Source organism: Hyaena hyaena, unplaced genomic scaffold, assembly GCF_003009895.1.
Source record: "Hyaena hyaena isolate Hyena2069 unplaced genomic scaffold, ASM300989v1 scaffold_4, whole genome shotgun sequence".
In the NCBI taxonomy this organism is placed as follows: Eukaryota; Metazoa; Chordata; class Mammalia; order Carnivora; family Hyaenidae; genus Hyaena; species Hyaena hyaena.
This window is the reverse complement of record NW_024080636.1, coordinates 5233591-5259938: the sequence shown is the minus strand read 5'-3', so window position 1 is coordinate 5259938 and position 26348 is coordinate 5233591. Positions and strand designations below refer to the sequence as shown.

At 38.6% G+C, this 26348-nt stretch overlaps 1 protein-coding gene across 1 annotated transcript in view; it reads left to right on the top strand.

Annotated features, from left to right (window-relative positions):
• Positions 1-26348, top strand: part of SMC1B (structural maintenance of chromosomes 1B) — a 72456-nt gene that overhangs the window by 8637 nt on the left and 37471 nt on the right. The window contains exons 2-11 of the mRNA XM_039234502.1: positions 5988-6176; positions 8739-8851; positions 8939-9142; positions 12073-12311; positions 13795-14053; positions 15011-15151; positions 20089-20171; positions 20980-21187; positions 23793-23978; positions 25146-25325. Of these exons, the coding sequence (XP_039090433.1) occupies positions 5988-6176; positions 8739-8851; positions 8939-9142; positions 12073-12311; positions 13795-14053; positions 15011-15151; positions 20089-20171; positions 20980-21187; positions 23793-23978; positions 25146-25325 (1802 nt within the window). The remainder of the gene's footprint in view (positions 1-5987; positions 6177-8738; positions 8852-8938; positions 9143-12072; positions 12312-13794; positions 14054-15010; positions 15152-20088; positions 20172-20979; positions 21188-23792; positions 23979-25145; positions 25326-26348) is intronic.

Sequence of the window (26348 nt, the reverse complement as noted above, 5' to 3'; positions counted from 1 at the left end):
CAGAATTTTGTGATCTGAGGTCCCTTGAAATAAACCATTTCTCAATATGGTTATCACAATTTAATACTCACTTAAGTTTACTTGTTTCTGTTTTCATTTATAAAATTTTTATTTTTATTTTTTATTTTTTTTAGAGACAGGGAATCTTAAGCAGGTTTAAGATATTAATGGGCTCAATATCATGATCCTGAGATTATGACCTGAGTTGGATGCTTAACCGACTGAGCCACCCAGGTACCCTTCGTTTGTAGAATTTTTAAATTTTGGTTTTTGTTTTGTTTTAAATAAATTGGCAATGCATACACATATTTCAAAGCTCAAAACTATATAGAAAAATAGACACCAAAAATCTTGCTTCTGCTCTGTTCTTCCTGTCAGGGTCCTAACAGGAAGCAGGTGACACACTCAAATGAAGACCATTTGTTTACAAAGGGAGTAATTACAAATGTGTGGGAGGCTATAAATGAATTGCAAGGTTAGCATGATGGGTCTATCCCCACCCAAGGCCTAGAGAAGAAGGAACCCAGAAGGAAATTTGAAAGGGTAGTGACCTATCGAAGGATACAGATAGTTAGAAGCCACCTCACAGAGAGAGAAGCAAGGGAATAAATACCGTTCTTTTCCTTCCCTCCTGCCTTGGCTCCCCGTTGGCCAATCCAAGAAGAAGCCAAAAGGCGTGAGATCCTATTGATCCCGGGCAGGATGCAGGGTAGAAAATGGACCAGGAGAAGCAGACAGGTGTCCGTCTCCGTTTCCATGTCCTGCTCTTCACCTTGTAAAGATGACCATTCATTTCTTGACTGTCTTTCAGTGTTTCTTTTTGCAAATGCAAGCAAATACGGATGTGTTGCTGTTTCTAACCCCTCACTTCTCATGACATCAAAGTTCAAATTTTTTTACTATATATGCTGTTATGCACTTTCTAAATTTCCTGTATCCTCTTCTGTTCTCTTTCTGCTGTGTAACTCTCAGTTGTGTAGGTGTTATACAGCTACTTCAGATATTCCTCTAATTTTTGGACACTTGAGTTATTTCCAATCTTTTTCTGTTGGAAACAACCTGTAATGAATTGCATAATTGTGTATTTGCCATCGTACGGTTGTGCACATAAATCAGAGATATAGATTTTTAGAAGTGGAATTGCTGACTCAAAAAATGAATGGGTTTAGATAAAGTGTTAGTATACAAAATATATACAGAAGCTATACAACTCAACACCCAAAAAACAAATAATCCAATTAAAATGGGCAGACAACATGAAGAGAGAGGTTTCCAAAGAACACATACAGATGGTCAACAGACGCATGAAAAGGTCTTCCATACCACTTCTCATCAGGGAAATGCAAATTAAAACTACAATGAGATATCACGTCATACCTGCCACAGTGGCTAAAATCAAAAGCACAAGAAACAACAGATATTGGCCAGAATGTAGAGAAAAAGAAACCCTTGTGTACTGTTGGTGGGAATGCAAACTGGTGCAGCCACTGTGGAAAACAATATAGAGATTCCTCAGAAAGTTAAAAACAAAACTAGCCTGTGATTCAGCAATCACACTACTAGGTATTTACTCAAAGAATACAAAAACACGAATTCAGGGGCTCCTGAGTGGCTCAGTTAAGTGTCCGACTTCAGCTCAGGTCATAATCCCACAGTTAATGGGTTCGAGCTCCGTATCAGGCTCTCTGCTGTCAGCTCAGAGCCTGGAGCCTGCTTCGGATTCTGTGTCTCCTTCTCTCTCTTTCTCCTGCTCGCGCGCGCGCTCTCTCGCTCTCTCTTTCTCTCTGTCTCAAAAATAAATAAACATTTAAAAAATTTTTAAAAACCCCACTAACTCAAAGGGATATGTGCACCCCTGTGTTTATAGATGCATTACTTTACAGTGGCCAAGAGATGTAAGCAGCCCAGGTGTCATCAACTGATGAATAGATAGAGAAGCACTCTCCCTCCCTCCGTCTCTCTACATATATATGTATCCACACATACATCTGTATATACACCACATACATGCATATATACACACACACATACACATAGCACACAGTGGAATATTATTCAGCCATAAAAAAGGAATGAACTCTTGCCATTTGCAAAGACCTAGATGGCGCTAGAGAGTATAATGCTAAGTGAGTTAAGTCAGAGAGACAAATACCATATGATTTCATATGTGGATTTAAGAAACAAAGCAAAAAGAAACAACCAAGAAACAGACTCTTAACTATAGAGAATAAACAGATGGTTACCAAAGGGGAGGTGGGTTATGGGGATTGAGGAAATAGGTAAAGGGAATTAAGAGTATGCTTATCATGATGAGCATGGTATGATATATGGAGCTATTGAATCACTATAATTTATACCTGAAATTAATGTATGTTAACTGTACTGGAATTCAAGTAAAAAATAAAGATGAACAGATTTTTAATCTCATTAGCTATTGCCAAATTTCCCCTTTATAGGGGTTGTATCATTTTGTAATTCCAATAACAATAAATGAAAGGGTCTGTTTCTCTTCTCCCTCACCAAAGGAATGTTTTCAGAGTTTGGGATTTTTGCCAATATGATAGAACCGGTAGGCAATGCAGTTTTAATTTACATTCTCTTATTATGACTGAGCTTAAGTGTCTTTTCATATGTTTAAGGGCCTTTTATATTTCTTTTTCTCTGAATTGCCTTTTTATGTCCTTTGCTCATTTTTTTTTGGTAGATAATTGTCCGAGAAATCTTGATAAAACATGTCTGAAAAAGTCACTGGTATTCCTAAAATCCTCCAGTGGCTTTATGTAATCTTCAGCATAAAGTTTAATTTCTCTCTTAGCATTTCAACCTGGTAAGTTCTGCCTCACCTACATAAAATTATTTGCCATTAAAAAAATTTTTTAACACTTATTTCCGAGAGACAGAGAGAGAGAGAGAGAGAGAGAGAGCATGAGCAGGGGAAAGGCAGAGTGAGAAGGAGACACAGAATCAGAAACGGCTGCAGGCTTCAGGCTCTGAGCTGTCAGAACAGAGCCTGATGCGAGGCCCAAACCCATGAACCGTGAGATCCTGACCTGAGCCAAAGTCAGACACTTAACTGACTGAGCCCCCCAGGTGCCTCCTATTTGCCATTTTTTTTTACTGGAATGATACCATGCTCTCTCACTTCTCCATACCTATGACCAAGCTGTTCTCTTTTCCTGGAATGGTAGGTTTGTCCCCTCCCCAAACTTCTAATTACCCTTTAAAACTTAGCCCCGAATCATCTCCTGCTAAAGTCTACTCAGAGCCTCCAGTAGTTAGTGCTTCTCTTAGGTGTGTGGTGTGTTAATTTTATTTTAGAATTTATTCTAGTGGATTATAATTCTTTGCTTTTTGCGGGAAGAGTATAGATTTTGGATTCAGACACCTCCAAAACCTACGATTTGCTTGACCTTGAGTCTCTACTTTTTAATTTATGAAACAAAACCTACCTCATAGGATTGTTGCAAATACTGAGTAAACAGATGTGGAATCTCTGGCATAAAATGGAGTTCAATACAGATTTGTCCTATAACCCACTGTTGTAAGCACCTTAGAAGAGAATCCTACCTATTATTTAGTTTTAGCCCTAATATTTAGCAGAGAGCCTGGTTAATAGATGCTCGGTAAATGCCTGTGGGATGAATGAGTGACTTTGAGGAAGCAAGAGCGTTATGGTTGAGGAGTGCAGCTACGGGGCTCCTGAAATAACCGGGACTTGAATGGGCAGAAGGATGGGAAAGGAAGAAATGGAGGAGGACATCAGGAGGGCCTGCAGAATTGGAGTGAGAAGGGGCTTAGCATGTTAGGTGAGAAAGCAAGTGAATGGGAACATTGAGGTTTTAAGATGGGAGAGTGGTCGTGTAATGTTTAAATCTTTGAGTATTTGGTCCATCTTCATCAAGTGATAACGACCTAAAAAATAATTCTTCTGGAATTGTTACTTTCCTGATGTTGGTTTTGAGTTGTTTACATCAGAGGTCCTCTATCTGACCATTACCAGACTTGACTTGGTTTGTTCATCCATCCATCCATCCGTCCATTCATTCTTTTCAGCAGATGAGTCTTAACTCTACACTGGCTAGTAATTAGACTCTTAATAAATGTTTCCTGACCATCCTATCTGAACTTGTCTCTCCCAGTTAACCTTCTATTCCGTCACCCAGCTTATTTCCTCATGATACTTATTCTAGTATGTAATTGTTTTCTGTCTCTCTTAATAGAATATAACCTTCATTAGGCAGGGAGGTTTTTTTGTCTTGTTCTTAAATTAATTTGAGTAAGCAAGTGTTTATTTTAGACAGATTTTTTTAATGTTTATTCATTTTTGAGAGAGCATGAGTTGGTGACAGGCAGAGAGATAGAGGGAGAAACAGAATCCAAAGCAGGCTCCAGACTCTGAGCTATCAGCACAGAGCCCGACGCGGGGCTCCAACCCACAACTGTGAGATCATGACCTGAGCCAAAGTCGGACGCTTAACTGACTGAGCCACCCAGGCGCCCCAATTTTAGGCAGATTTTAAATAAGGATTGACCAAAACCGGTTTCTCTTTAAATCTGTTACAGTCAGACTTAATTCAGTTCAGTTAGTACTCACTTTGATCTATCTGGCTTATAATAGCTTTCAATCTGCAGATTGTCAGTTAACCCAAGAAGCCATGTTTCATACCCAATAGTTGATTGAAACTTAGCTAAATAAATTTATACCATTTTAACCTCCTGTAATTCTTTTTAGGAAGATTATTAACTGGGGCACCTGGCTGGCTCAGTCGATAGAGCATGCAACTCTTGATCGCAGGGTTGTAAGTTCAGGCCAAGATCATAAACTTCTAAAACTAAGTCATATTTCCACTGGCTGACAGTATTTTCTTTGTATTATCTTCCCCCTGTTCTGGCATTGGAAATTTAAGTTACTTGTGGATATGGGGGAAGGAATGTGATAGGTAGGTAGATCGATCGATCGATAGAGATGGTAGTAGCAATGACACCTTGGAAATTGTCTTAGAGCAAACTGTGGGCTCATGATGGAATAACAGTTTGGCCTTTGGATCAGGAATCCCCAAGACTAACCCCCCCCCCCCATTTCAATGATTTGCTAGGAGGATTCACAGACCTCAGCATAGAGTTGTACTCAGGATTGTTATGTGTTACAGTGAAAGGGAACAGAGCAAACTCAGCAGGGGGAAGCACATGGGGACAAACTGATGAAACCAGGCACAAGGTTCTAAGAATCCTCTCCCCAGTGGAGTCACATAGGACAGGCAACTCCTCCAGCAGTAAGTAGTAGCAGTATACATGAAATATGTCTACCAGAGAACCTCAGGTAAAGACTTAGTGCCCAGGGTTCTTCTGGGGAATGGTCAGCTAGGCACCCTCTGTCTAGCACAAACCAAAATCTACCAAATTTCAAACTCCTAAAAAGAAAACATGGGTCTAGCATAAATCATATTGTATAAACACTTTAGGCACAGTGAGACATTCTTATCAGAAAATGGTGGAAACCCTCCTAAAACACAAATCCCCAGATGCCAGCCAATCTTGTGAGCAGGACTTTCAAAGGATTGCAGGCTCAGGCCTGCTCTATAACTTTTCTGTACTACCAGCTCCTACCAATCAAATAGTCTGGCAACCTTATTATAGTCCTTGGGAATAACTTGGATATAGTTAGCCATTTTTTAAAATAAGTGATGGTTAGTATTCATAAAATGGAATAACTGAAATTCAGAGAGGTTAAATGATTTGCCATAATATAATATTTAATAATGGAAGAGAGTTGGAGTTTAAAACCGCTTACTTAAGATCCTTAAATTCTGCCATAGCTGCACGGAAGAACCCAGTGATCTATGTAAAACTGTTCACTCACAAGGCAGTACTACTATTTAGACAGGTGTATTGGCTGTATTTCACTTCCATTGGTGGCTTCTTTGGCTCTGGGCAAAGTTTTTAAATTATTATTAAGGGATAACTTTTTTCTCTCTTTTCTTTCCCAGGAAAATCTAATGTAATGGATGCACTTAGTTTTGTAATGGGAGAGAAAATAGCTAATTTAAGAGTGAAAAATATTCAAGAACTCATTCATGGAGCACATATTGGAAAACCTGTCTCTTCTTCTGCAAGTGTAAAAATTGTGTATGTGGAGGAAAGTGGAGAGGAGAAAACATTTACAAGGATTATCCGAGGTATTTTTTTTGTACATACTTGATTATGAGTCCTTTGACTTTTCAGAAGTTAAGCCAAATGACCTGGTTTTTATTTTTTTGAAGGGTGTGATTTATTATTTCTATTAAACTAGAGATCTTTTTCTCTCTCTCTCGGATGACAAATTTCAGAAGCAAATAATAGAACCTCTATGATTCTCCACTAAGACTCTTCTTAAAGCACACATAGTTGTTCAAGTTTCTCTACTGTCAAAGAGCATTTTTCTACTGGTTATTAGGTTAAAATGAAAGAGATTCTTTATGTATGTTTATCTGTTTTCTTACTGATGAGTTGATATATACACACATACTTGCCAAGTTTAGAGAGAGAGCATACCTGCGCATGTGAGCAGGGGAGGGGCAGAGAGAGAGAGTCCCAAGCAGGCTCCACGCTGTCAGCGAGGAGCCTGGCGCAGGGCTTAGCCTCACAAATTGTGAGATCATGACCTGAGCCAAAACTAAGAGTCAGATGCTTAACCAGCTGAGATACCCAAATGCCCTATATTTTTGGCTTGTATAAAATGGTGTTCTACCCATAAGTGGCAATTTGAGTGAAATATATGAGTTTGTATTTGGTGATTTAAATCATGAAATTCCTGTTTCTTGAAGAAGCAAGATTGAGAGTTGTTTATGAATATCTTTTCTATATGTTAAGAGTTACAGAGTCTTCATAATATAGGCATGCCTTGGTTTTGGTTTTTTGTTTTTGATATTTTATTCTGGTCCACTAGAACATGGTCTTAATGTTTCAATGTATAAATACTATTTTATAAATAAATACTTATATTGTATACTTATATCTTAATGTGTAATTTAAGTATTCTACCACTTTATCACCCAGATATATTTATTGGTGAATTTTCTCACTTTCTTTGGGTTTTTACTCAGAAGTCTCTGTTTCAGTAAGGATTCTATAGCCTACTCCTTATTTAATTAATTGTAAATTTATTTTTCTCATTTTTATTGACTTATAATTGACAGGTAAAAAAATTGCATGTATTTAGGGGTACCTGGCTGGCTCAGCAACTCTTGATCTTGAGGTTGTGGGTTTGAGCCCCTGTTGGGCCTAGAGCTTACTTTGTAACACTTGACCAATATCTCCCCTTTTTTTCTCCCCCTGGCATCCACCGGTTCTGTTCTCTGCTTCTATGAGTTTAACTATTTGGGATTCCACATATAAGTTGATGCAGTATTCCTTGGCTCTCTATTCTGCTCCATTGGTCTCTATGTCTGTTTTTATGCCAGTGCCATATTGTTTTGATTACGTGGTTTGGTGATATATGTTCAGAACAGAAGTGCAGTGCCTCAGCTTTGTTTTGTTCTCAGCCCGTCTGTCTTTGTTTGGGCTGCCATAACAAAATACCACAGACTAGATAGCTTATAAACAATGAAAGTTTATTTCTCACTGTTCCGGAGGCTGAAAGTCCAGGATCACATTGCCAGTATGGTCAGATGAGGGGCTGTCTTCTGGGTTGCTTACAGCTCATTGAGTTCTCATGTGGTGGAAGGAACTCGGGAGCACTGTGAGGTCTCTTATAAGCCCACTGATCCCATTTATGAGGGTTCCATAGTTGCAAATTAATCACCTCTCAAAGGCCCCATCTTCTAAGACCATCACTTTGGGGGTTAGGATTTCTATGTATGAATTGACGGGGGACATAAGCATTCAGTCCATAATACTATCCTGTTTAAAATTGTAATGTCTTCGGGTGCCTGGATGGCTCAGTTGGTTAAGCGTATGACTTCGGCTCAGGTCATGATCTTGCAGTTCGTGGGTTTAAGCCCCATGTCAGGCTGTGTGCTGACAGCTAGTTCAGAGCCTGGAGCTTGTTTCGGATTCTGTATCTCCCTCTCTTTCTGACCCTCCCCTGCTCACGCTGTCTCTCTCTGTCTCTCTCTCTCAGAAATGAATAAAACATTTAAAAAATAAATTAAAAAAATTGTAATGTCTGTTCCCTGCCACAGAAACTTCCAGATCCCCTTCCCAGCTCTCTTTTACTTCTTAGCACTTAATACTTTCTCACATTATCTTTACTGTACTTACATATCTCCTTTTTGTCTGCACTGTGGGATGTATAAGCTCCTTGAGGTCCAGACTGTCCTCTGTTTTGTTCACTACTGTAGAATTCTCCTTGGCCTATAGTAGACATTCAGTAATTGTTGACTGGTTAAATGCATTTATTAATAACACCTATGTTCTTACATAACTGGCCACTTTAATAAGAAAAATAATTGTACTATATTTTGAATAGTTGTTACATGTCTAGTATTTATAGTTCTTTTTTTTTTTAATTTTTTAGTATTTTATTTATTTCTGAGACAGAGACACACACAGCATGATCAGGGGAGGATCAGAGAGAGAGGGAGGTACAGAATCTGAAACAGGCTCCAGGCTCTGAGCCGGCAGTCAACACAGAGCCCGACACAGGGCTCAAACCCACGAACTGTGAGATCATGACCTGAGCTGAAGTTGGACGCCCAACTGACTGAGCCACCCAGGCGCCCCTAGTATTTATAGTTCTAATAACAGTTTTATTCTCTTAGGGGGATGCTCAGAATTTCATTTTGGTGATAATCCGGTGAGTCGTTCTGCTTACGTAGCTGAGTTGGAAAAGATAGGCATCATAGTCAAAGCACGGAATTGTCTCGTTTTTCAGGTAAGGGGCTGTACTAGTCTATTTGGTTCATGATTTTGAAAAAGCATCCATATATTTTATGTTGATGTGCTTTACTGTTTTTAAAAGGGAGCTGTAGAGTCCATTTCAATGAAAAAACCCAAAGAAAGAACCCAGTTTTTTGAGGAAATCAGCACATCAGGAGAGCTCATAGGAGAATATGAGGAAAAGAAAAGGAAGTTACTGAAAGCTGAAGAGGATGCACAGTTTAATTTTAATAAGAAAAAAAATGTGGCTGCAGAGCGCAAACATGCAAAATTAGAGAAAGAAGAGGTAAGGTGTCTCGAAGATGAACCAGTAAGAGTTGGATACAAAGATTTTCTGTCTGATAGCATTACTACACACTGGCTTCGGGTTACCAAAAAATTTTTTTAAATAATATAAGACAAAGCCCACTATTCATTAAAAATAAGCTTTTTGATGTGGTTTCTACTGTTCTGTTTTTGTTTTTTCCTAAATAGGCAGTACTAACCTGAAAAATATCGGATTTTACCAACTAAAAATGAGCTTGAGGGGTGTATATCTTACATAGCATAGGCTTTCGACTTTTGGGTCTTGTCCTCTTACACTCTTTTAAATTATTGAGGTCCCCAAAGAGCTTCTGTTAATGTGGGTCATTTCTACCAATATTTATTGTATTTGAAATTAAAACTGAGAAATTTAAAAAATACATTATGACCAATGTAAAAACAGCAATAAGAAGCATTACACATTAACGTAAATAACATTTTTATGAAAAATAACTGCATTTTGTAAAACTAACTAGAAGGGTGACATTGTTTTACATATTTATAATCTCCTTAATATATGGCCTAATGGGAGACCGATGAATTCTCCTGTCTCTTCCTGTATTAAATCTTATTTATGTCAGGGCCTAGCAGCTTTACCCACCATCGGCTTTCGCACCATCAGTGTAAGTGTCAGCACAATGAAAAAGGCAAATGAAGTCTTATTATTATTATGGAAAGAGTTTTGACTTCTCGGGTCTCCCTAAAAGGGTATTGGGAACCTCTATTAGACATGCTTTGCATATGCTGTTCTGTGGTATTTCATGGTGCGCTTTACAGTACCTCATACAGTACCTAATTTATGGTGGATAGTTCTTTATGTTTAGAGCGATCTTTGTCTGGGTGGCTCAATCGGTTAAGCGTTCAACTTTGGCTCAGGTCATGATCTCATAGTTTGTGGGTTCAAGCCCCACGTGGGTTTCTGTGCAGACAGCTTGGAGCCTGCTTTGGATTCTAGGTCTCCCTCTCTTTCTGCCCCTCCCCTGCTCACACTCATGTGTGTCTTTCTCTCTCTCAAAAATAAACGTTAAAAAAAAATTAGAACAATCTTTGTCAAATACAAATCAGATTCTTTCTCCCTTTTTTCCTTTTGAGAGGAAGAGAATGAGTGGGGGGGAGGCAGAGAGAGAATCCCAAGCAGGCTTCCCACTGTCAGTGCAGAGCCCGAAGTGGGACTCAAATCCCTGAACTGTGAGATCATGACCTGAGCCAAAATTAAGAGTTGGACGCTCCATGGACTGAACCACCCAGGCACCCCAAATTCTGTCTTTCTCTTGCACAAACCCTCTATCGGTGCAGTACTTCCCACTGGTGTCCCTGTCCAGCCTGCTGACCTAGCCCCTCACCCACCTCTCAAGCTTTGGTTTCCTCTACTCTCCCACCACACTGACCTTTACTATTTATTGAACATACCGCGCTCACTTCTAGCTCAGAGCTTTTGCTGTTTCCTCTATCTGGATAGCTGTATGCCTGAATTTCTTCATGACAAATACTCTCTCCTTTCATTGCCATCTTCTCAGGCAGGCATTTGCTATCCACACCCCCACTCTATGTTGGCATCCCCTCCCTGGGACGATTATATTACCCTGTCGTTTCTTTCGTAACATCTATTGCTGTATGAAATTATCTTGTTTATTATTTTTTTTGCTTGTTTAATCTCTGATTCCTCCCCCCCTCCATTAGAACAACTAGATTATAAGCTTATAAGAGCAGGGATTTTTTCCATCTTCTTCCCTACTATAGTCCCAGCAACAAGGAGCTGGCACATATTAGGCAGTCAATAATATTTGAGGAAATAAATGAAAGGTGGATGCGTTTTTCACTGTGATGTTCGTTTCTTCATATTTTCACATGTGCGTATATGTCCTTGGCTTCATTAGTGGAAAGGGGTGGTATTGGTGAATGTCAGACTGTGGTTTTCATAATATACTGAAGCAGCTTTCAGAAAGTAGAGTTGCAGAACATTAAACATTTTGAGGACAGTTAGAATTGTTGATTTTCCCCTGTTTATTACAATGTCATGGGAAATGGCTCTTCACCTGTTACGTGGAAAACCTCATTGATTAGGAGCTTTTCTCTCAAGGCAGCCCATTTCTTTATTACTTTTATTAATAGTACAAATGTTAAGGAAATTCTTCCATTTTACATATATTTTAGAAGTTTAATATTCCTGTTCTATAAATATAAAAATTACATCTTATAGCAGAAATTTTACCTGGAATTCTTGGATTTAAAGTTGCTAGGGACCCTGTAAGTCATTTAACTTTTTTCAGTTTACAAATGAGGAAGCTGATACCAGAAATGTTAATGGTGGGGCGCCTGGGTGACTCATTTGGTTAAGTGACCAACTCTTGATTTTGGCTCATGTCATGATCTCACAGTTTGTGAGATTGAGCCCTACGTTGGGCTAAGCACTGACAGTGCAGAGCCTGCTTGGGATTCTCTCTCTCTCTCTCTCTCTCTCTCTTTCTCTCTCTCTGCCCCTCTCCTATCCTCTCCCTCCCTGCCCCTCCCAAATGCATGTGCGTGCTCTCGCAAAATAAATAAATAGAAACTTTAAAAAAAATGGTAATAGACTTGCCATACTCTGAGGTCCAAACAGAAATGGGACGAGGACCCAGGTTGGCAGGTGCCACTTCATTGTTCCTACCACCGGATCACTGAGATACGAGAATAAAGTCTGGTTTCCTGGTTTTTTGGATAAGTCTATCTAGAAACCTTCTCCAAATAATGCTGCTTTTCACAAGAGTACTTTTTGTTAATGACATAACTAATTTATTTCATAAATTTAATAACTTGTGAATAATAAATAATTTGATTCCTTAGAGATCATTTCTTGGTACTCTTGCTGAGTTTACGAAAGGTCAACTTTAATATATTCCCTTTTAACTATTGTTGAATTGTACTGTTTTATAGGCAGAACGTTACCAGAGTCTCCTTGAAGAACTGAAAATAAACAAGATACAATTAAAGCTTTTCCAACTATATCATAATGAGAGGAAAATTCATTTTCTGAAAACTGAGTTAGAGCATGTGAACAAGAATTTGAGTGTCGCAAAAGAGTCTCTTTCTCGTCATGAAAACATAGTTAAAGCCAAGAAAAAGGAACATGGAATGCTAAATAGACAACTACAACAAACAGAAAAAGAGTTAAAGTAAGTTTTAAAAATTAGTTATTAACAGTTAGATTTTATGTACATTGATAAAAAAATAAAAATAAAAGTGACATTTTTAAAGTTGATTTTTTGAATAAATTTTTTCCTTTGGAATACTTTTAGATATACAGAAAAATTACAAAGGTAGTAAGAGTTCCCATATTCCCCACACTCAGTTTCTCCTACTTCTTTTTTTTTTTTTAATATTTTTATTTATTTATTTATTTCTAGGAGAGAGAGAGAGAGAGAGACAGCGTGAGCAGGGGAGGGTCAGAGAGAGGGAGACACAGACTCTGAAACAGGCTCCAGGCTCTGAGCTGGCAGTCAGCACAGAGCCCGACGCGGGGCTCGAACCCACGAACGCGAGATCATGACCCGAGCGAAAGTCGGATGCTTAACCGACTAAGCCACCCAGGCGCCCCTCTCCTACTTCTAACATTAATATGATACGTGTGTCAGAATTAGTGAACCAGTGTTCACACAGTACTATTAACTAAAGTCCGCGGTTCATTCCTATTTTCTCTCCTCTCCCTGGTTTCTGATCCAGGACACCACATTACATTTGTTACCATGTTCTCAGGCTCCTCTTGGCTGTGACAGTTTCTCAGCCTTTCTTTTTTTTGATGACCTCGATCATTTTGAGGCATATTGGTCAGGTTTTTTTGTAGAATGTCTCTTAATTTGGATTTGTCTGATTGTTTTCTCATAATTAGTCAAGGTTTATAGATTTTGAAGAGGAAGTCCACAGGGGTAAAATGTGACTCTCCACATCAGGAATATCTACATATATGTTATATGACATAGCATCTGTCTAATACATCACAGTATGAGCTGCCGTCACTGTTGATTTTGACCTTCTCTTGCTTGCCCATAACCTCCTATGGCAACAGTGAGCGACCTGGCTTCCGTGGTGGGCGGTCATTTTCAGTTCCAGTAACCTATGGCAGTACCACCGTTGTGAACCCAGAGCCTCATGGGAGCAGCGGTAGCAGCTAGAGTCCAGTGCCGTATGTATAGGTCCTCTTGCTTTTAGTTTTGTAGACTTGGCTCACTTTCAGTGTTTCTTAGGTTAGCACCTTTCCTCCCAGTCCCTTTCAGGAAGGTGATTGCATACGTTGGTAATACAGTAGATTCTTAGGTCACAGTCTGTATTCCATCTAGGATCCCTTGGCTGACTGAGTGATTTTTTTAATTTGCGTACATGACATTAAGGTTCACTTTTGGTGCCGTAAAGTTCTATAGGTTTTCACAAATGTATGATATACTGTATCCACCATTAGAGTATCTTTACCACTCAAAAATTTCCCCTGTGTCACACCTATTCGGTACCCCCCCCCCCCTCTGGAAATCACTGATCTGCTTATAGTCTCTGAAATTAAATTTTTAAAATTTATTTTTAAATGTGTGATTTGATCAAAAGAATTTCCTTCCTTTAGATGGTATATTTTAATTTACTTTAAAGCAAACTTTATTTTCTTTTTAGATCTCTTGAAGCACTTTTAAATCAGAAAAGGCCTCAGTACATTAAAGCCAAAGAAAATACTTCTCACCACCTCAAGAAATTAGATGTGGCTAAGAAATCAATAAAGGACAGTGAAAAACAATGTTCTAAACAGGAAGATGACATAAAAGCCCTGGAGACAGAGCTGGGTGATTTAGATGGTGCATGGAGAAGTTTTGAAAAGCAGGTTGAGGAAGAAATCTTACTCAAAGGGCGAGACATTGAACTAGAAGCCAGTCAGGTGAACGAGTCAACATATGAGAAAACTTTTTGTTATTTCAGCTTCTTAGAAACAATTTAAAGGATGTCCTCTCTGATATTTTAAGAGATTGAACTCAGACAATCCTCATCTCAATTATGGGGATTGAAATTTTTCAGCCTATGTGCAGATTCTAAATTTAATCTTTAGGCCATTTTTACTTTATAAGATTAGATGGCATTATAACCTTTATGAGTTAATTGAGGTCATAGAAAATACTTCAACAAGACAAAATGGTATCATTTGGTAATAAAAATTAGGTAATATTCTTACATTTTTAAGGTAATCATTTTTTCTTTATGAATATTATAAAAACTTAAAAATCAGATATAAGTGGCTTTGAAGAAACATGACCACTTAATTGGCAGGAGGGAAGTTGATTGAGGTGGTTTAAATGTGGTGGTGAATTAATATGCAATTTGGTATAACTAATTTGAAAAAAATAATTATAACAAATTGGTAGATCTCCCATAATTTTTAATTCAGTTTTCAAACATTCTCCCAACTGACTTTTTATCATTTGTCTTTCATTCATTTATGATAATTTTACATCACTATATATATGTGTGTGTGTGTGTGTGTATATACACATACCAAAATAACTATAAATACTTGATTTTTATCTGAACTCCTCTTGCTTTTGGACTGTTGATAAGTTCTATACCCTTTCTCTCTTTTTTTTTAATCCCCTTTCTCTTTAAGTTTTTCTTGCAGAGACTTTCTATAGAGTTGGTTTTGAATACCTTATCTGTCTATCTGAGCAGGTTCAAATAAGAAAAGGTTCATTTTATGTTCACATTATCTTACCTGGAGAAGATATCCAATTATGATCTAATTGATTTAAAACTGATAACACTATCTTCTAGTCAAAGGATATCACATAGAAATTTCCTCTCCTGTTTCTTACATGAGTTTAATAATTTAATACTCCTTACGCAGCTGGATCATTATAAAGAACTTAAGGAACAAGTAAGAAAGAAAGTGGCTATAATGACCCAGCAACTGGAAAAGCTGCAGTGGGAACAGAGGGCTGATAAAGAGAGGCTGGCATTCGAAAAGAGGAGACATGGAGAAGTTCAGGTACCTTGGTTTGTGCAGTCATGACTGGGAATTATTGTCAATGAAATTTTATTCTCTTTTTATGTTCACTTTTCAGTATATAAATGGACTTACATTAGGCATAAGCAATTAGTTTTAAAAAGTCTGGATTCCCTGTTTTTCTCCTTAGTATCATTTAGGTGCTCTTTCATCATGGTCTAAGATAGAAGCAGAAAGAGCCTTCTGTGTTTTAGTCCAGTGAGGTGAGGACGAGGATAGATAAAGGGTAAAAACAAACACGTATCCTGACAGAGGCGAACGCAAGGCCCTGTGGAAACACTAAGGACATCGCCCAGGAGGAGCCTAGGAGCTGAATGCATTACATGGGAAGCGACCATCAAGACAGCATGATAGTGCTCTGCCCTTGAGTTAGGCGGACTTGGCTTCTGGCCAGTCTCACTCTGTCACTGATCTGTGTAGTCTTGAGAAGTAACTAAATTTTTTAACTTGTCTGGACTGGGCTTTGATTTCTTCATTTGTGCAGTAAGGACAAATAAGTCTACCTCATAGAGATAGGGAGGTTGAATAAGATGAAAGTGTATGACAATATACGAAGTATTTGGTCTTTTCTCTATGCCTCATGACCTGCTTTTCCAAAGAGTGAGAATTGGACTGTAAAATTATTATTATGGCAATTCAACAATAATAACAAATCATGATATTTTGTACCGTTGGTGGGCTATCCTGAAAGTACGACCATTTCTGATAAGAACTGTAAAGGGTAAATGGTTCTGAATTATATCTACATTTGATTTATAAGTACATATTTGGAATTTAGAGGAAAATGTTTATGGACTATGTTGCCTTTATTAGTTCCTGTACATCTCACCACAATAACAAAGAGTAAGCATTTACTCTAGGGTACAGATGAGGAAACTGAGGATTGGGATTTCAAAATGAAATCTGTCTCTGGAAGTGGGTCTGACATTTTCCAGAGAGAACAGCAATATTATCGTGTAGTGTTTATTTGTACATCCCGCGTATATACCATCTTACAGCACTGCTACGAACCCAGTTAATATTCAGACAACTTTATGAAGTAGATACTAGTATATATGTTATGTTCTCATCCTGGTTTTTCCTCTTTCCTAAGTTTTCTGCCTTGGTGATCTGTGTTCCCATAGCTTTACATATCATCTGCAGATGACTCCCAAATTCGTGTTTCTTGCTCACAACCTCATATCTCCAGCTGCTTTGTCAGCATCTCCATTCTGGATGTTGAATAGAGATCTCAAACTTAAACCAAGCTGAACTTCTAATCTTCACACCCAAATGCTTCCCACATGTTATCTCTCCCAGTTTAGGTGATAAAATTCACTCTTGCTGGTTGCTCAGACCAGAAAACTTGGGGTCCATCTTTGACTCTTAGGGAATTGTGGCAGCTCCACCTTCTACGGGTACCACACGTCCTGTCACTTCTCCACTCCTGCTGCTGGTCCGGATCGCAGGCTTCTTGTTTGTGTGTGTGTGTGTTTGGACCATGTAGTAGCCTCCAGGTTTCCACTGTCGTCTCCTCCACAGCAGCCTCAGCACAGCCGCCAAAGATACGGTTTTCATATCTAAGTCAGGTCATGACACTTGCTCTTTTTTAAGTCCTCTGGGAGCTCACATCACACAGAAAGTTTAAGTGGAGGTCCTGAGCGCCCTACATAGAGCTGCCTGGCCTGCCTGCCCGTCCCACTCCAGTTCACCTTTCAAACCTCCTGTTCGTCTGTTCTCCCTCTTACTCCCGGGGATCTGGCTCTACTGGCCTCCTGGAACATACTGGGCGTATTTCTGCCCTCAGGCCTTTGCACTGGTTACTCCTCTGCCTGGAACGTGCTTTTCCTCATTTCTTCATTTTTCATTCCCTCACTTCCTGCAAGTGATTGCTTAAATGTTTTCTCATTGAAGCCTACCCTGACCTCCATATTTAAAATTGTAGTACCCACCGCACTTCTGCTCCCCTTGTCCCGACTCTGTTTCTCCCAAAGCTTTTCTCTCCTAACATGTGACTGAATTCACATACTATATTTGGCTGCCTTCCCTCTGGAGCGTAAGTACCACAAAAGCGGGGAGACGTTGGTTTGTTTTGTTCGCTGATCATCCCAAGACACTTGGGGACAGCGCAGATAATCTGTAAATATTTGTTGAATTTACAAATTTCAGATGAAGGAATCAAGGCACAACATGGTTAACTTGACTGAACTCGTAAGTGGAGGAACTGGAATTTGGTTCCTGACACTTTGTCTCCAGAGCCAGCAGTACAGCCAGCGTGTCTTCTTCACGCTGCACTGTACTGCCTCTCACGTTAGTCGTGTTGTCAGTTGGCAGATGAAAATACGACCAAGTATGAAAGGCGAACTCTTTGATGATCATGCGTGAAAGAGAGGACGTTTTGTGGAAGGAGAAAAACAGATGTAGTACCAAAGCAGTAACTGCTTTTAAAACACTTGTATAATTCATATCACATTATAAAATTGTACACTGATTTCAGCAAATACTCATTGTATATTTTTGCTTTTGTACATGCTAGTTTTGGGAATCCCAAACCTCCTCATCTTTACATGTTAAATTCTGTAGTTACTCACACTGCAAAGCCTTCTCTGGCCCACTTTTTCTTCTCACCAAAAACCTGAAAATAATTTATTCCTCATCTCATGACCCATTGGGCTTAATCTGCATCTAAGGGCTTTTCTCAGATTGGATAAGAAGTAGTTAATTGGTACCAGTTCTACTAGACTGGAAGCTTCTTAAAGGCAGGATTTATATTAGTGTCCATTGTGAACTCTACTTAGATGTTAGTAAGTGGTGGTTGAATTGTTACTGCCTTTTTTTTTTTTAAGGTTTTTTTATTTTGTGTGAGAGAGCAGACATGCACACACCTGTGGGGGGGGAGGGGTAGAGAGAAGGGGGAGAGAGTCCCAAGTAGGCTCCATGCTGTCAGCGCAGAGCCTGACACGGTGCTTGGTCTCACAACTGTGAGATCATAACTTGAGCTGAAGTCAAGCGTCAGGCACCCTGTGGCCAGCTGTTGAATACACACACACACCGGTAGTAGAAAAAGAACTTTCAGGTAGGAGACGGATGGAGAAATCTGCACCCATACTCAGTTTCCCACGGGATGGGAAAGGCTTTCACTTTCCACAGATCCTGAGATCATGAGGTTCTGGGCAGTGTTTGGTTTTCCCAGACAGCTGCATGATCAGTTGGCATCTCAAATCCAGAAGGCCTGGTACCAGAACAGTCTGATTATCCCATATTATGTGTCAAGCAGAACACCCAGGCCTTAACCACTTCTCTGTGGGAAGACCCTGGCCTTTTACATTTTCTTCATTAAAGCCCATTCTTTAACCTATGCCATATCTGAAGTTTGTTCTGAGTTCTTTGCAGAACAGATGGTGACCTTGGTAAGTAATGACCACAAAGAAGCCCAGCTGGCATGAGACAGGCCACGGGAGCTGTGGGAATAAAGGCAAGGCAGGTGCTTCCAACTGACTTAATTGGTGGTCCTCGTTCATCTTGTTTTTTCTTTTGGAATGGAATTCTTTTTTTTTTTTTTTTTGAAAGTTTTTTTTTAATGTGTATTTATTTTTGAGAGAAAGATACACGAAGTTTGAGCAGAGGAGGGACAGAGAGAGAATCCGACAGAGATACAGAATCCGAAGCAGGCTCCAGGCTCTGAGCTGTCAGCACTGAGCCCAGCGTGGGGCTGGAACCCACAAACTGAGATCGTGACCTGAGCCAAAGTCTGACACCTAACCAACTGAGCCACCCAGGCGCCCCTCTTTGAATGGAACTCTTAAGTTTGAGATAATAGAATTTCAGTATAACAACGATTATTAAATTGTGTGAGTTCTAGAGAAAAGGAACTGTGTCTTGCTTATTTTTATACCTCTGGCACCTAGCACAGTACATGTTCATTCAGTGAATTTGTATACTCATTTGGATAAAACAAATGAATAAAATGACAATTATCTTCATAGAGTATATTTTTCCACATGAAAATGTCATTTCTTCTGTTATTTACTGAAAAAGAATCGTTTTCACTTTGGTACACTCCTGGTTTTAGATCACTTAGTAATGGAGTAAGAAAGGTTAATCTGCTGTAGTGCAGGGGGTGAATATGGGAAAGGTTAGATGTGAAACCAGTTGAAGGCTAGCGCAGCACTTGCATTTAGTGATAAAGTGAATGGAGGAAGACTTTTGTCAAGTCCTAACTGCACAAGCCCATGGTTCTTTCCACGTTCCTATGCTGTTTGTAACACCAAGTCACTCCCCTAGAATTACTGCCCACTTGTCTGTCTCTCACCAGCCCTTAGTCCTTAAGAGCAGAGATTCTATCCTGTTCATTATTATATCTCCAGTGCCCAGTACATGGTAGCCAGGGAATAAAATATTTATTGAATGAATTAGTTTCAGGGACAGATAAGAAATGTGTAGATATTTTTAAATCAGCCCTTAGAGTTTGAAGTTGCCAGTTATCTAGTAAATGGTGGAGCCAGGATTTGAAGCTTGACTCTTCCAACCTCAAAGCTCTATGCCTGGGGCACCTGGGTGGCTCAGTTGGTTAAGCGTCCACCTTTGGCTCAGGCCATGATCTCACCGCTCGTGGGTTCAAGCCCTGCATCTGGCTCTCTGCTGACAGCTAGCTCAGAGCCTGGAGCCTGCTTCAGATTCTGTATCTCTCTCTCTCTCTGACCCTTTCCTGCTCACGCTGTCTCTCTCTCTCTCAGAAATAAATTTAAAAACATTTAAAAAAACTCTGTGTCTTACTGCCTTTTCCGAGTTAAACATTGCTCATATAGGTGTTTTCATATGGTTATATTTGATATATTTCAAATTTTGAACATTTTACAATTCTCTAGTAATTTCTAGGAAGACAGTGAAAAATAATTTTATTTGTTGTAATTGATTTTAAGTTTTTTTTCCTATTTTAGGAAAATCTAAAACAAATAAAAGAGCAAATAGAAGATCATAAAAAACGAATAGAGAAGTTGGAAGAATATACAAAAACATGCATGTGGGTACAGGGGAAATTCTCGTGGCTTTCTTATGTCTCAGGGGTCTGGTATATTTGGGGTATATTTGTGAAATGAAAGCTTCCACTGTATCATAATGTTCTCACTCCTGCGTTTTTTTCTTTTTTAAAAAAGTGTTTATTTATTTTGAGGGGGGAAGGGGCAAAGAGAAAAGGAGAGAGCTTCCCAAGCAGGCTCCATACTTCACATGGAGCCCAATGTGGGGCTCGATCTAATGACCGCAAGATCATGACTTGAGCTGAAATCAAGCGTCAGACACTTAACTTAACCGACTGAGCCACCCAGGGGCCCCTCACTCCTCCATTTTTTGTTTTTTGTTTTTTTTTTTCATTTCATTGTAGATAATTAAAAATTATACTTAACCACGTAAGTAAATACACTAAGTTTTTAAAATATAAACTTTCAAGTGATGAAACTTGAAATGTTGTTATTGATGTTTTATAATAAAAGTTACGTCACAATAGCTGGCATGACCTAATTATCCTGTCACTAAGAGTTTTGATTTTCATTGGCGTTTACTTATTATTAAGCCCACAGTGACTGCTCTGATTATAGCGATTTGTCGTTAATTTCTCAGTCTTCAGAAATATGCATCTTCTGAATCAACAAAGAATGATCACAATATCTTTGCCCATGTCTGGTGCTGAGCTTATTTTATTGTCATTTTCATCATTTAAAATTGATAAGCACTGCTCCATTCCCCTGTAGTGCCAGATCACGGTATGTTGTATCTTGTAATTAAATTTTGTTTTTTCTTTTTGGTAGTAACTTATTGTTATTATTATGTAGGGATTGCTTGAAAGAGAAAAAACAGCAAGAGGAAACCCTAGTGGTTGAAATTGAAAACACAAAATCAAGAATGTCTGAAGTTAATGAAGAACTGAACCTTATTAGAAGTGAATTGCAGAATGCTGGAATTGATACCCATGAGGGGAAACGTCAGCAGAAGAGAGCAGAAGTTCTGGAACACCTTAAAAGACTTTACCCAGACTCTGTGGTAATTAGAAATGAATAGTTCATTTAAACAAAAGGGCTAAGCTTTCTTATTTGGGATTAAAAATGTTACCATTATAGGAAGCTGAATTATTTCAGGAATCTTTTAGTTTTGTGTTTGATTATTTATATTTAAAATACAATAGTAAATAATTGTGATAAAATTTAAATAACTTCCAACAGTGTCTAAAGATAAGTAATTATCTGAGAGAAACTTGGACATTAAAATATGACCCAGAAAGTTCGAGTTAGAACCAGTGTCTCCAAAGGACACAATAGATCACCTCAAGCCTCATGTTCTTCATGGTTTTAATTTTTTTAAATATATTTTCAGTTAACATCAGTGGCGTACTTTGGAAATAATGAAGTTTTATTCTCTAAATCTGTGTATCCACTTCTGCTAATGTACTTCATTAGCTCCAGCACAGCAATATCTAACCTGTTTGTTGGAGTATCAGCTTCACAGAATGACTTCCTGTGCTATTGGGGTTGTGGTGTCTCACTCTCTTGTCACTAACACCAGTGTACACTGTGTAGTCCTTATTTTATGAGGGTTGTTTTTAGCTTTTGGCACGGGTAACCACTTGACCTCTTTTGAAACTGGTCTTGACTTCTAGATACGGGTGGGGGAGGAGTAAGGCGGGGCCACAAGATTCTTCCCCCCAGTGCCAAACAAAATGACAGAAAGTAGTTTAACAACCAAAAAAGGAAAGAGGCTATTACATCTAATGCTATAAACTTAAGAAAATGGTGATAGTCCATGATTTAAAAAAAAGATTGAGCATTTCTTGTTCTTAATTCTGCAGAAGGAAAACTGACAGATTCCTGAGAATTCTCACCTAGTATCCCTTAATCATGCAACTAGCAAGCACATATTATATTGGTTCCTTTTGGTTAAAAACGAGTGGATCAGAGAACATGAACCTCTGATGTTTTTAGATGGAAGTAAAGGCCAGTTCAAAGCTCTCTTCCCAAAATGGAATTTTCCCTCCTCCCCTGAGGCAGAGGAAACTTGGTATAGGATATTAATTAAAAACTCTGAAGAAAGAGCAAAACTCAAGTATTCAAACAAAAGATCTACACAGTCTCAACTCAGCTCTCACTTGCCCCTGTCCTGTATGCCCTTAGGTGCTAGGAAATCGATCAGAAAATACCAAGATAAAATAGAAAATCTTAGTCCGTCACCTGTTGCTCTCAGTTCTAGGTGAGGCAGTCAGGAAAGTTATCCATCACAGCAACTTAAACAGCTGCCCATGTAATCAAGATGAAAACAATCAATATGACCGCTAGAGGTTCATGCAGTAATAAAGAGAAGGAGTAATTTAAAAAGCATATAGAATGGGGTGCCTGGGGGGCTTGGTTGGTTGAGCCTCCAACTTTGGCTCTAGTCATGATCTCACGGTTTGTGGGTTCAAACCCCAAGTAGGACTCTGTGCTGACAGCTCAGAGCCTGGAGCCTACTTTGGATTCTGTGTCTCCCTCTCTCTCTGCCCCTCCCCTACTCATGTTCTGTCTCTTTCTCAAAAAAAAAAAAAAAAAATTAAAAGAAATTTTTTTAGTAAAATTTGAAAACATTTAGAAAAAAGAGGCTAGTCTGGAAGAAGGTTACTGAACAAAATCTCCCATGAGTATATCATGCTATGGATCATTTAATAAGAGCTTGAATTCAAAGAACCAGATTCACATTTGAGCTAAGAAAAAATAAAAATTAAAACATAGAGCTAAGAAAACAAATTAAGAATAAACATTATTACTAAACTAATAAGTAAATTGCAAGTAGCAAGGAATGGGTTATGTAGCTGAAATTCAAATTACTGACCTAGAAGTAAGGTTTGAGTTTATCACAAGTGAGTGGAGAAGAGAAAAACAAACAAGATAATAAATATTAAAACAGTAATGCCCTATCATAAAGAAATTGGTATTCTTGAGATAGAACCTATCAAAAGAAGAAAGAGTAGAAAGATGTAAAATTGAATCTTCAGATATTCTAGGGAGCAGTGATATGGGACAATTGACATGCTGACATTTTCTAGTAAAGTTTTTGATTCTCAGTCTAATTCTTGGCCATTCATCAGATCATATATAACACTTGTAATAGGAAGACTTTCCTGACTTCTCTGGTCAACCTGGTCCCCATTACATGCTCTCAGGGTACTCTGTGTTGTCACAGTTTATATTATTTCTCTATTTTTGCATGCTTACAGTTACTGATTATTTATATCTTCTCTACTGGACTGAAAGCCTTGTAAGGTCACTTGTTCAGTGATGGTCACACAGTTTCTAGCTCCGTACCTGCATGTAGTAGGCACTTCATTGATTGTTATTTAATACTCAGAGAGTGGATAAGTTACCATAGCTTTGTGAAATATCTTAACACCTTGGTAAGGCTAGTCTCTCCTCATTACTCTTTTCTTAAATGAAGTGCGGCACACCTAGACGGATACTTCATAATTAAACCTATGTCCATTTGAATAAGATACAATCAAATATGATGTTTATAATTCTATAAAATTAGTTTTTGGTCCATTATGCTTTGTTACATTAAAAAACAGTGAATTATTTGTCCCTCAATAATGTGTTTGTTTTCTCCTTTTTTAAAACCTGCTAAGTTTGGAAGACTACTTGACCTCTGTCACCCTATTCATAAGAAATACCAGCTGGCTGTTACTAAACTTTTTGGGCGCTACATGGTTGCCATTGTTGTAGCCTCTGAAAAGGTAGCAAAAGATTGTATTCGATTTCTGAAGGAGGAAAGAGCTGAACCGGAGACATTCCTTGCTCTAGACTACCTTGATGTAAGAGATTTGTGATCTTTATTACTTAGTAGTGACAAAATCTTGTCTTTAAAGCATGTCTTTATTGCCTAAAACTAGGTAGTGATAGAAAAAACATCATAGCTTGAATGCCCGTTAGTCGCTCAAATGGCTGGTATTAGTGTATCGATAAGCAAAGTATAGTAGTTCTTGATTTAATGTCATTTCTTTCTAATTTAGTTTTGCTGTAAGTCTACCTTGATGATTTTGAGGACCTTACTCTAGCAGTACTCCACTCTGCCTGCAGCCGGCAGTTTCTTTTGTTCTGTAGCAAACTATAGGAGCAGTTAAGACCTATCAGTCTGTCCCTGAAATGCCAACCGTGGGTCTCAGTTGTTAAATATGCAATCACATGTTTGCAAACATCGTGGGAAACACATATCAATGCTTGGTGGAGGGGACAGAATTTGGGGCCTTAGGTACTGAGAGGCCTTAGAGTATCCAGAGTAAATTTCTGTAGCAGGAGACTTGTCATTACCGTAATCGACGTCCTTTACTGGTTTTTTACTTCCTGAAGAAAATGCTCTACTTGGTCCAGCTTTCAAGACCTGATCTGCAGCCATGTGCATAGTGGTGAGAGCTTGTGCCCTAGACTTACACTGCCCTGGTCTTGACTCTCAGCCTTGTTTATCATTACTTCTCACTGGCTTGTTCTCATAAAAGTGAGGTCATACCTGCTGTTTTTCAGTAATCATTGCAGACCCTTTTTAAAAACCTATTTATACACCCAGCCTGAAAGTCACATCAAAAAAGGCCTGAAGGCTTTCCTGGTCATTTAAGCCTAAAATGGTTTTCTGAGTTCCATGATGTGCCACTCTCTTGACACATATGTAAATGGGTATTATCTCCCATTAGATTTTCTGATTTTGAGAGCATGGAACTTGACAGGCATTGCTTTGGCCCAGCTGGTTTGTGGCGGAGTCGAATCTGGAAATTCTGTCTTCTGGCTTTTGCTGAAGTGTCTTTTCTTTAAATGTTACACGGGCCAGTCAGTGATGGGATATTGTTCATCAGGTTCTTGTCAAATTTTATTGCATATAAGTTCATATGATTAATTTTTTTACTGTCATATATGCTTTCTGAGTGTGTACTAAGTATTTGCTTTTATTTTAGTGTATCTAACATAACAAGTATTTTTTAACCTTTTAGATCAAGCCAGTCAATGAAAGACTGAGGGAGATTAAAGGCTGTAAAATGATGATTGATGTCGTAAAGACTCCGTTTCCTCAGCTGAAGAAAGTAATTCAGTTCGTGTGTGGAAATGGCCTTGTCTGTGAGACTGTGGAAGAAGCAAGGCATATTGCATTTGGTGGACCTGAAAGACGGAAAGTAAGAGGCTTAGATCACACCTTGGGATAATTTGAAGCAGAATTTATAAGACTAACTTACTACACACACACACACAAACTTACATGTGCTTTCATATACTCTCTTTTAGAAGGAAAGCTAACATAGAATAATACAGTTAGGGCTTCAGTGGTTGTTAAAATGTCTAGTTAAGTTTTCAAAAAATTAATTTCTGTAGTATTCCCTATTATAAATTGTATTTTGGAAATTAGATCTTTTGTCATCATAACCTAAAACAGTTAATTTTTTGCTTGACATGCAGTAAATGTCCTTGGTGACTCTCTGACTTTCCTGGCATTTACATATATAATACATGTGTTTCTGGATACCAGGAAAAATATTTTACGTGCTTATTTTAATTCTCCGTAGCTCAATGCAGACATTGTCCTTTCACACATTCATGCTTTTAACGCATTTAAAGTTCTAGGGGCGCCTGGGTGGCTTAGTCGGTTAAGCGTCCGACTTTCGCTTAGGTCATGATCTCGCGGTTTGTGGGTTCGAGCCCCGCGTCGGGCTCTGTGCTGCCTGCCAGCTCAGAGCCTGGAGCCTGTTTCACAGTCTGTCTCTCTCTCTCTCTCTCTCTGACCCTCCCCTGTTCACGCTGTTCTCTCTCTCCTAGAAATAAATAAAAATATTAAAAAAGAATAAAAAATAAAAAAAATAAAGTTCTAGGGAGGTTGAAGGGAAGATTACTGAATACTAATCTCAAGAGGATACTTTTGGTTTAAAAAATATTATTTTACTCAGTTGAATAATTTGTGTTTAGTGAAACAATGTTAAAGTCCTCAAATTATCTGACATAGGTTTTTTTAAACTATATTTGTGATGAATTATATAGTCCTAGAGTATAAGTTATGAGGTAAGACCAGTCATGCTACTTAATAATTAACGATATGACTTCAGGCAAGTTTCTACACATCTAATTTTATCATCTAAAAGTGAGGAAATAGGGGTGCCTGGGTGTCTTAGTCGGTTAAGCGTCCGACTTTTGCTTAGGTCATGATC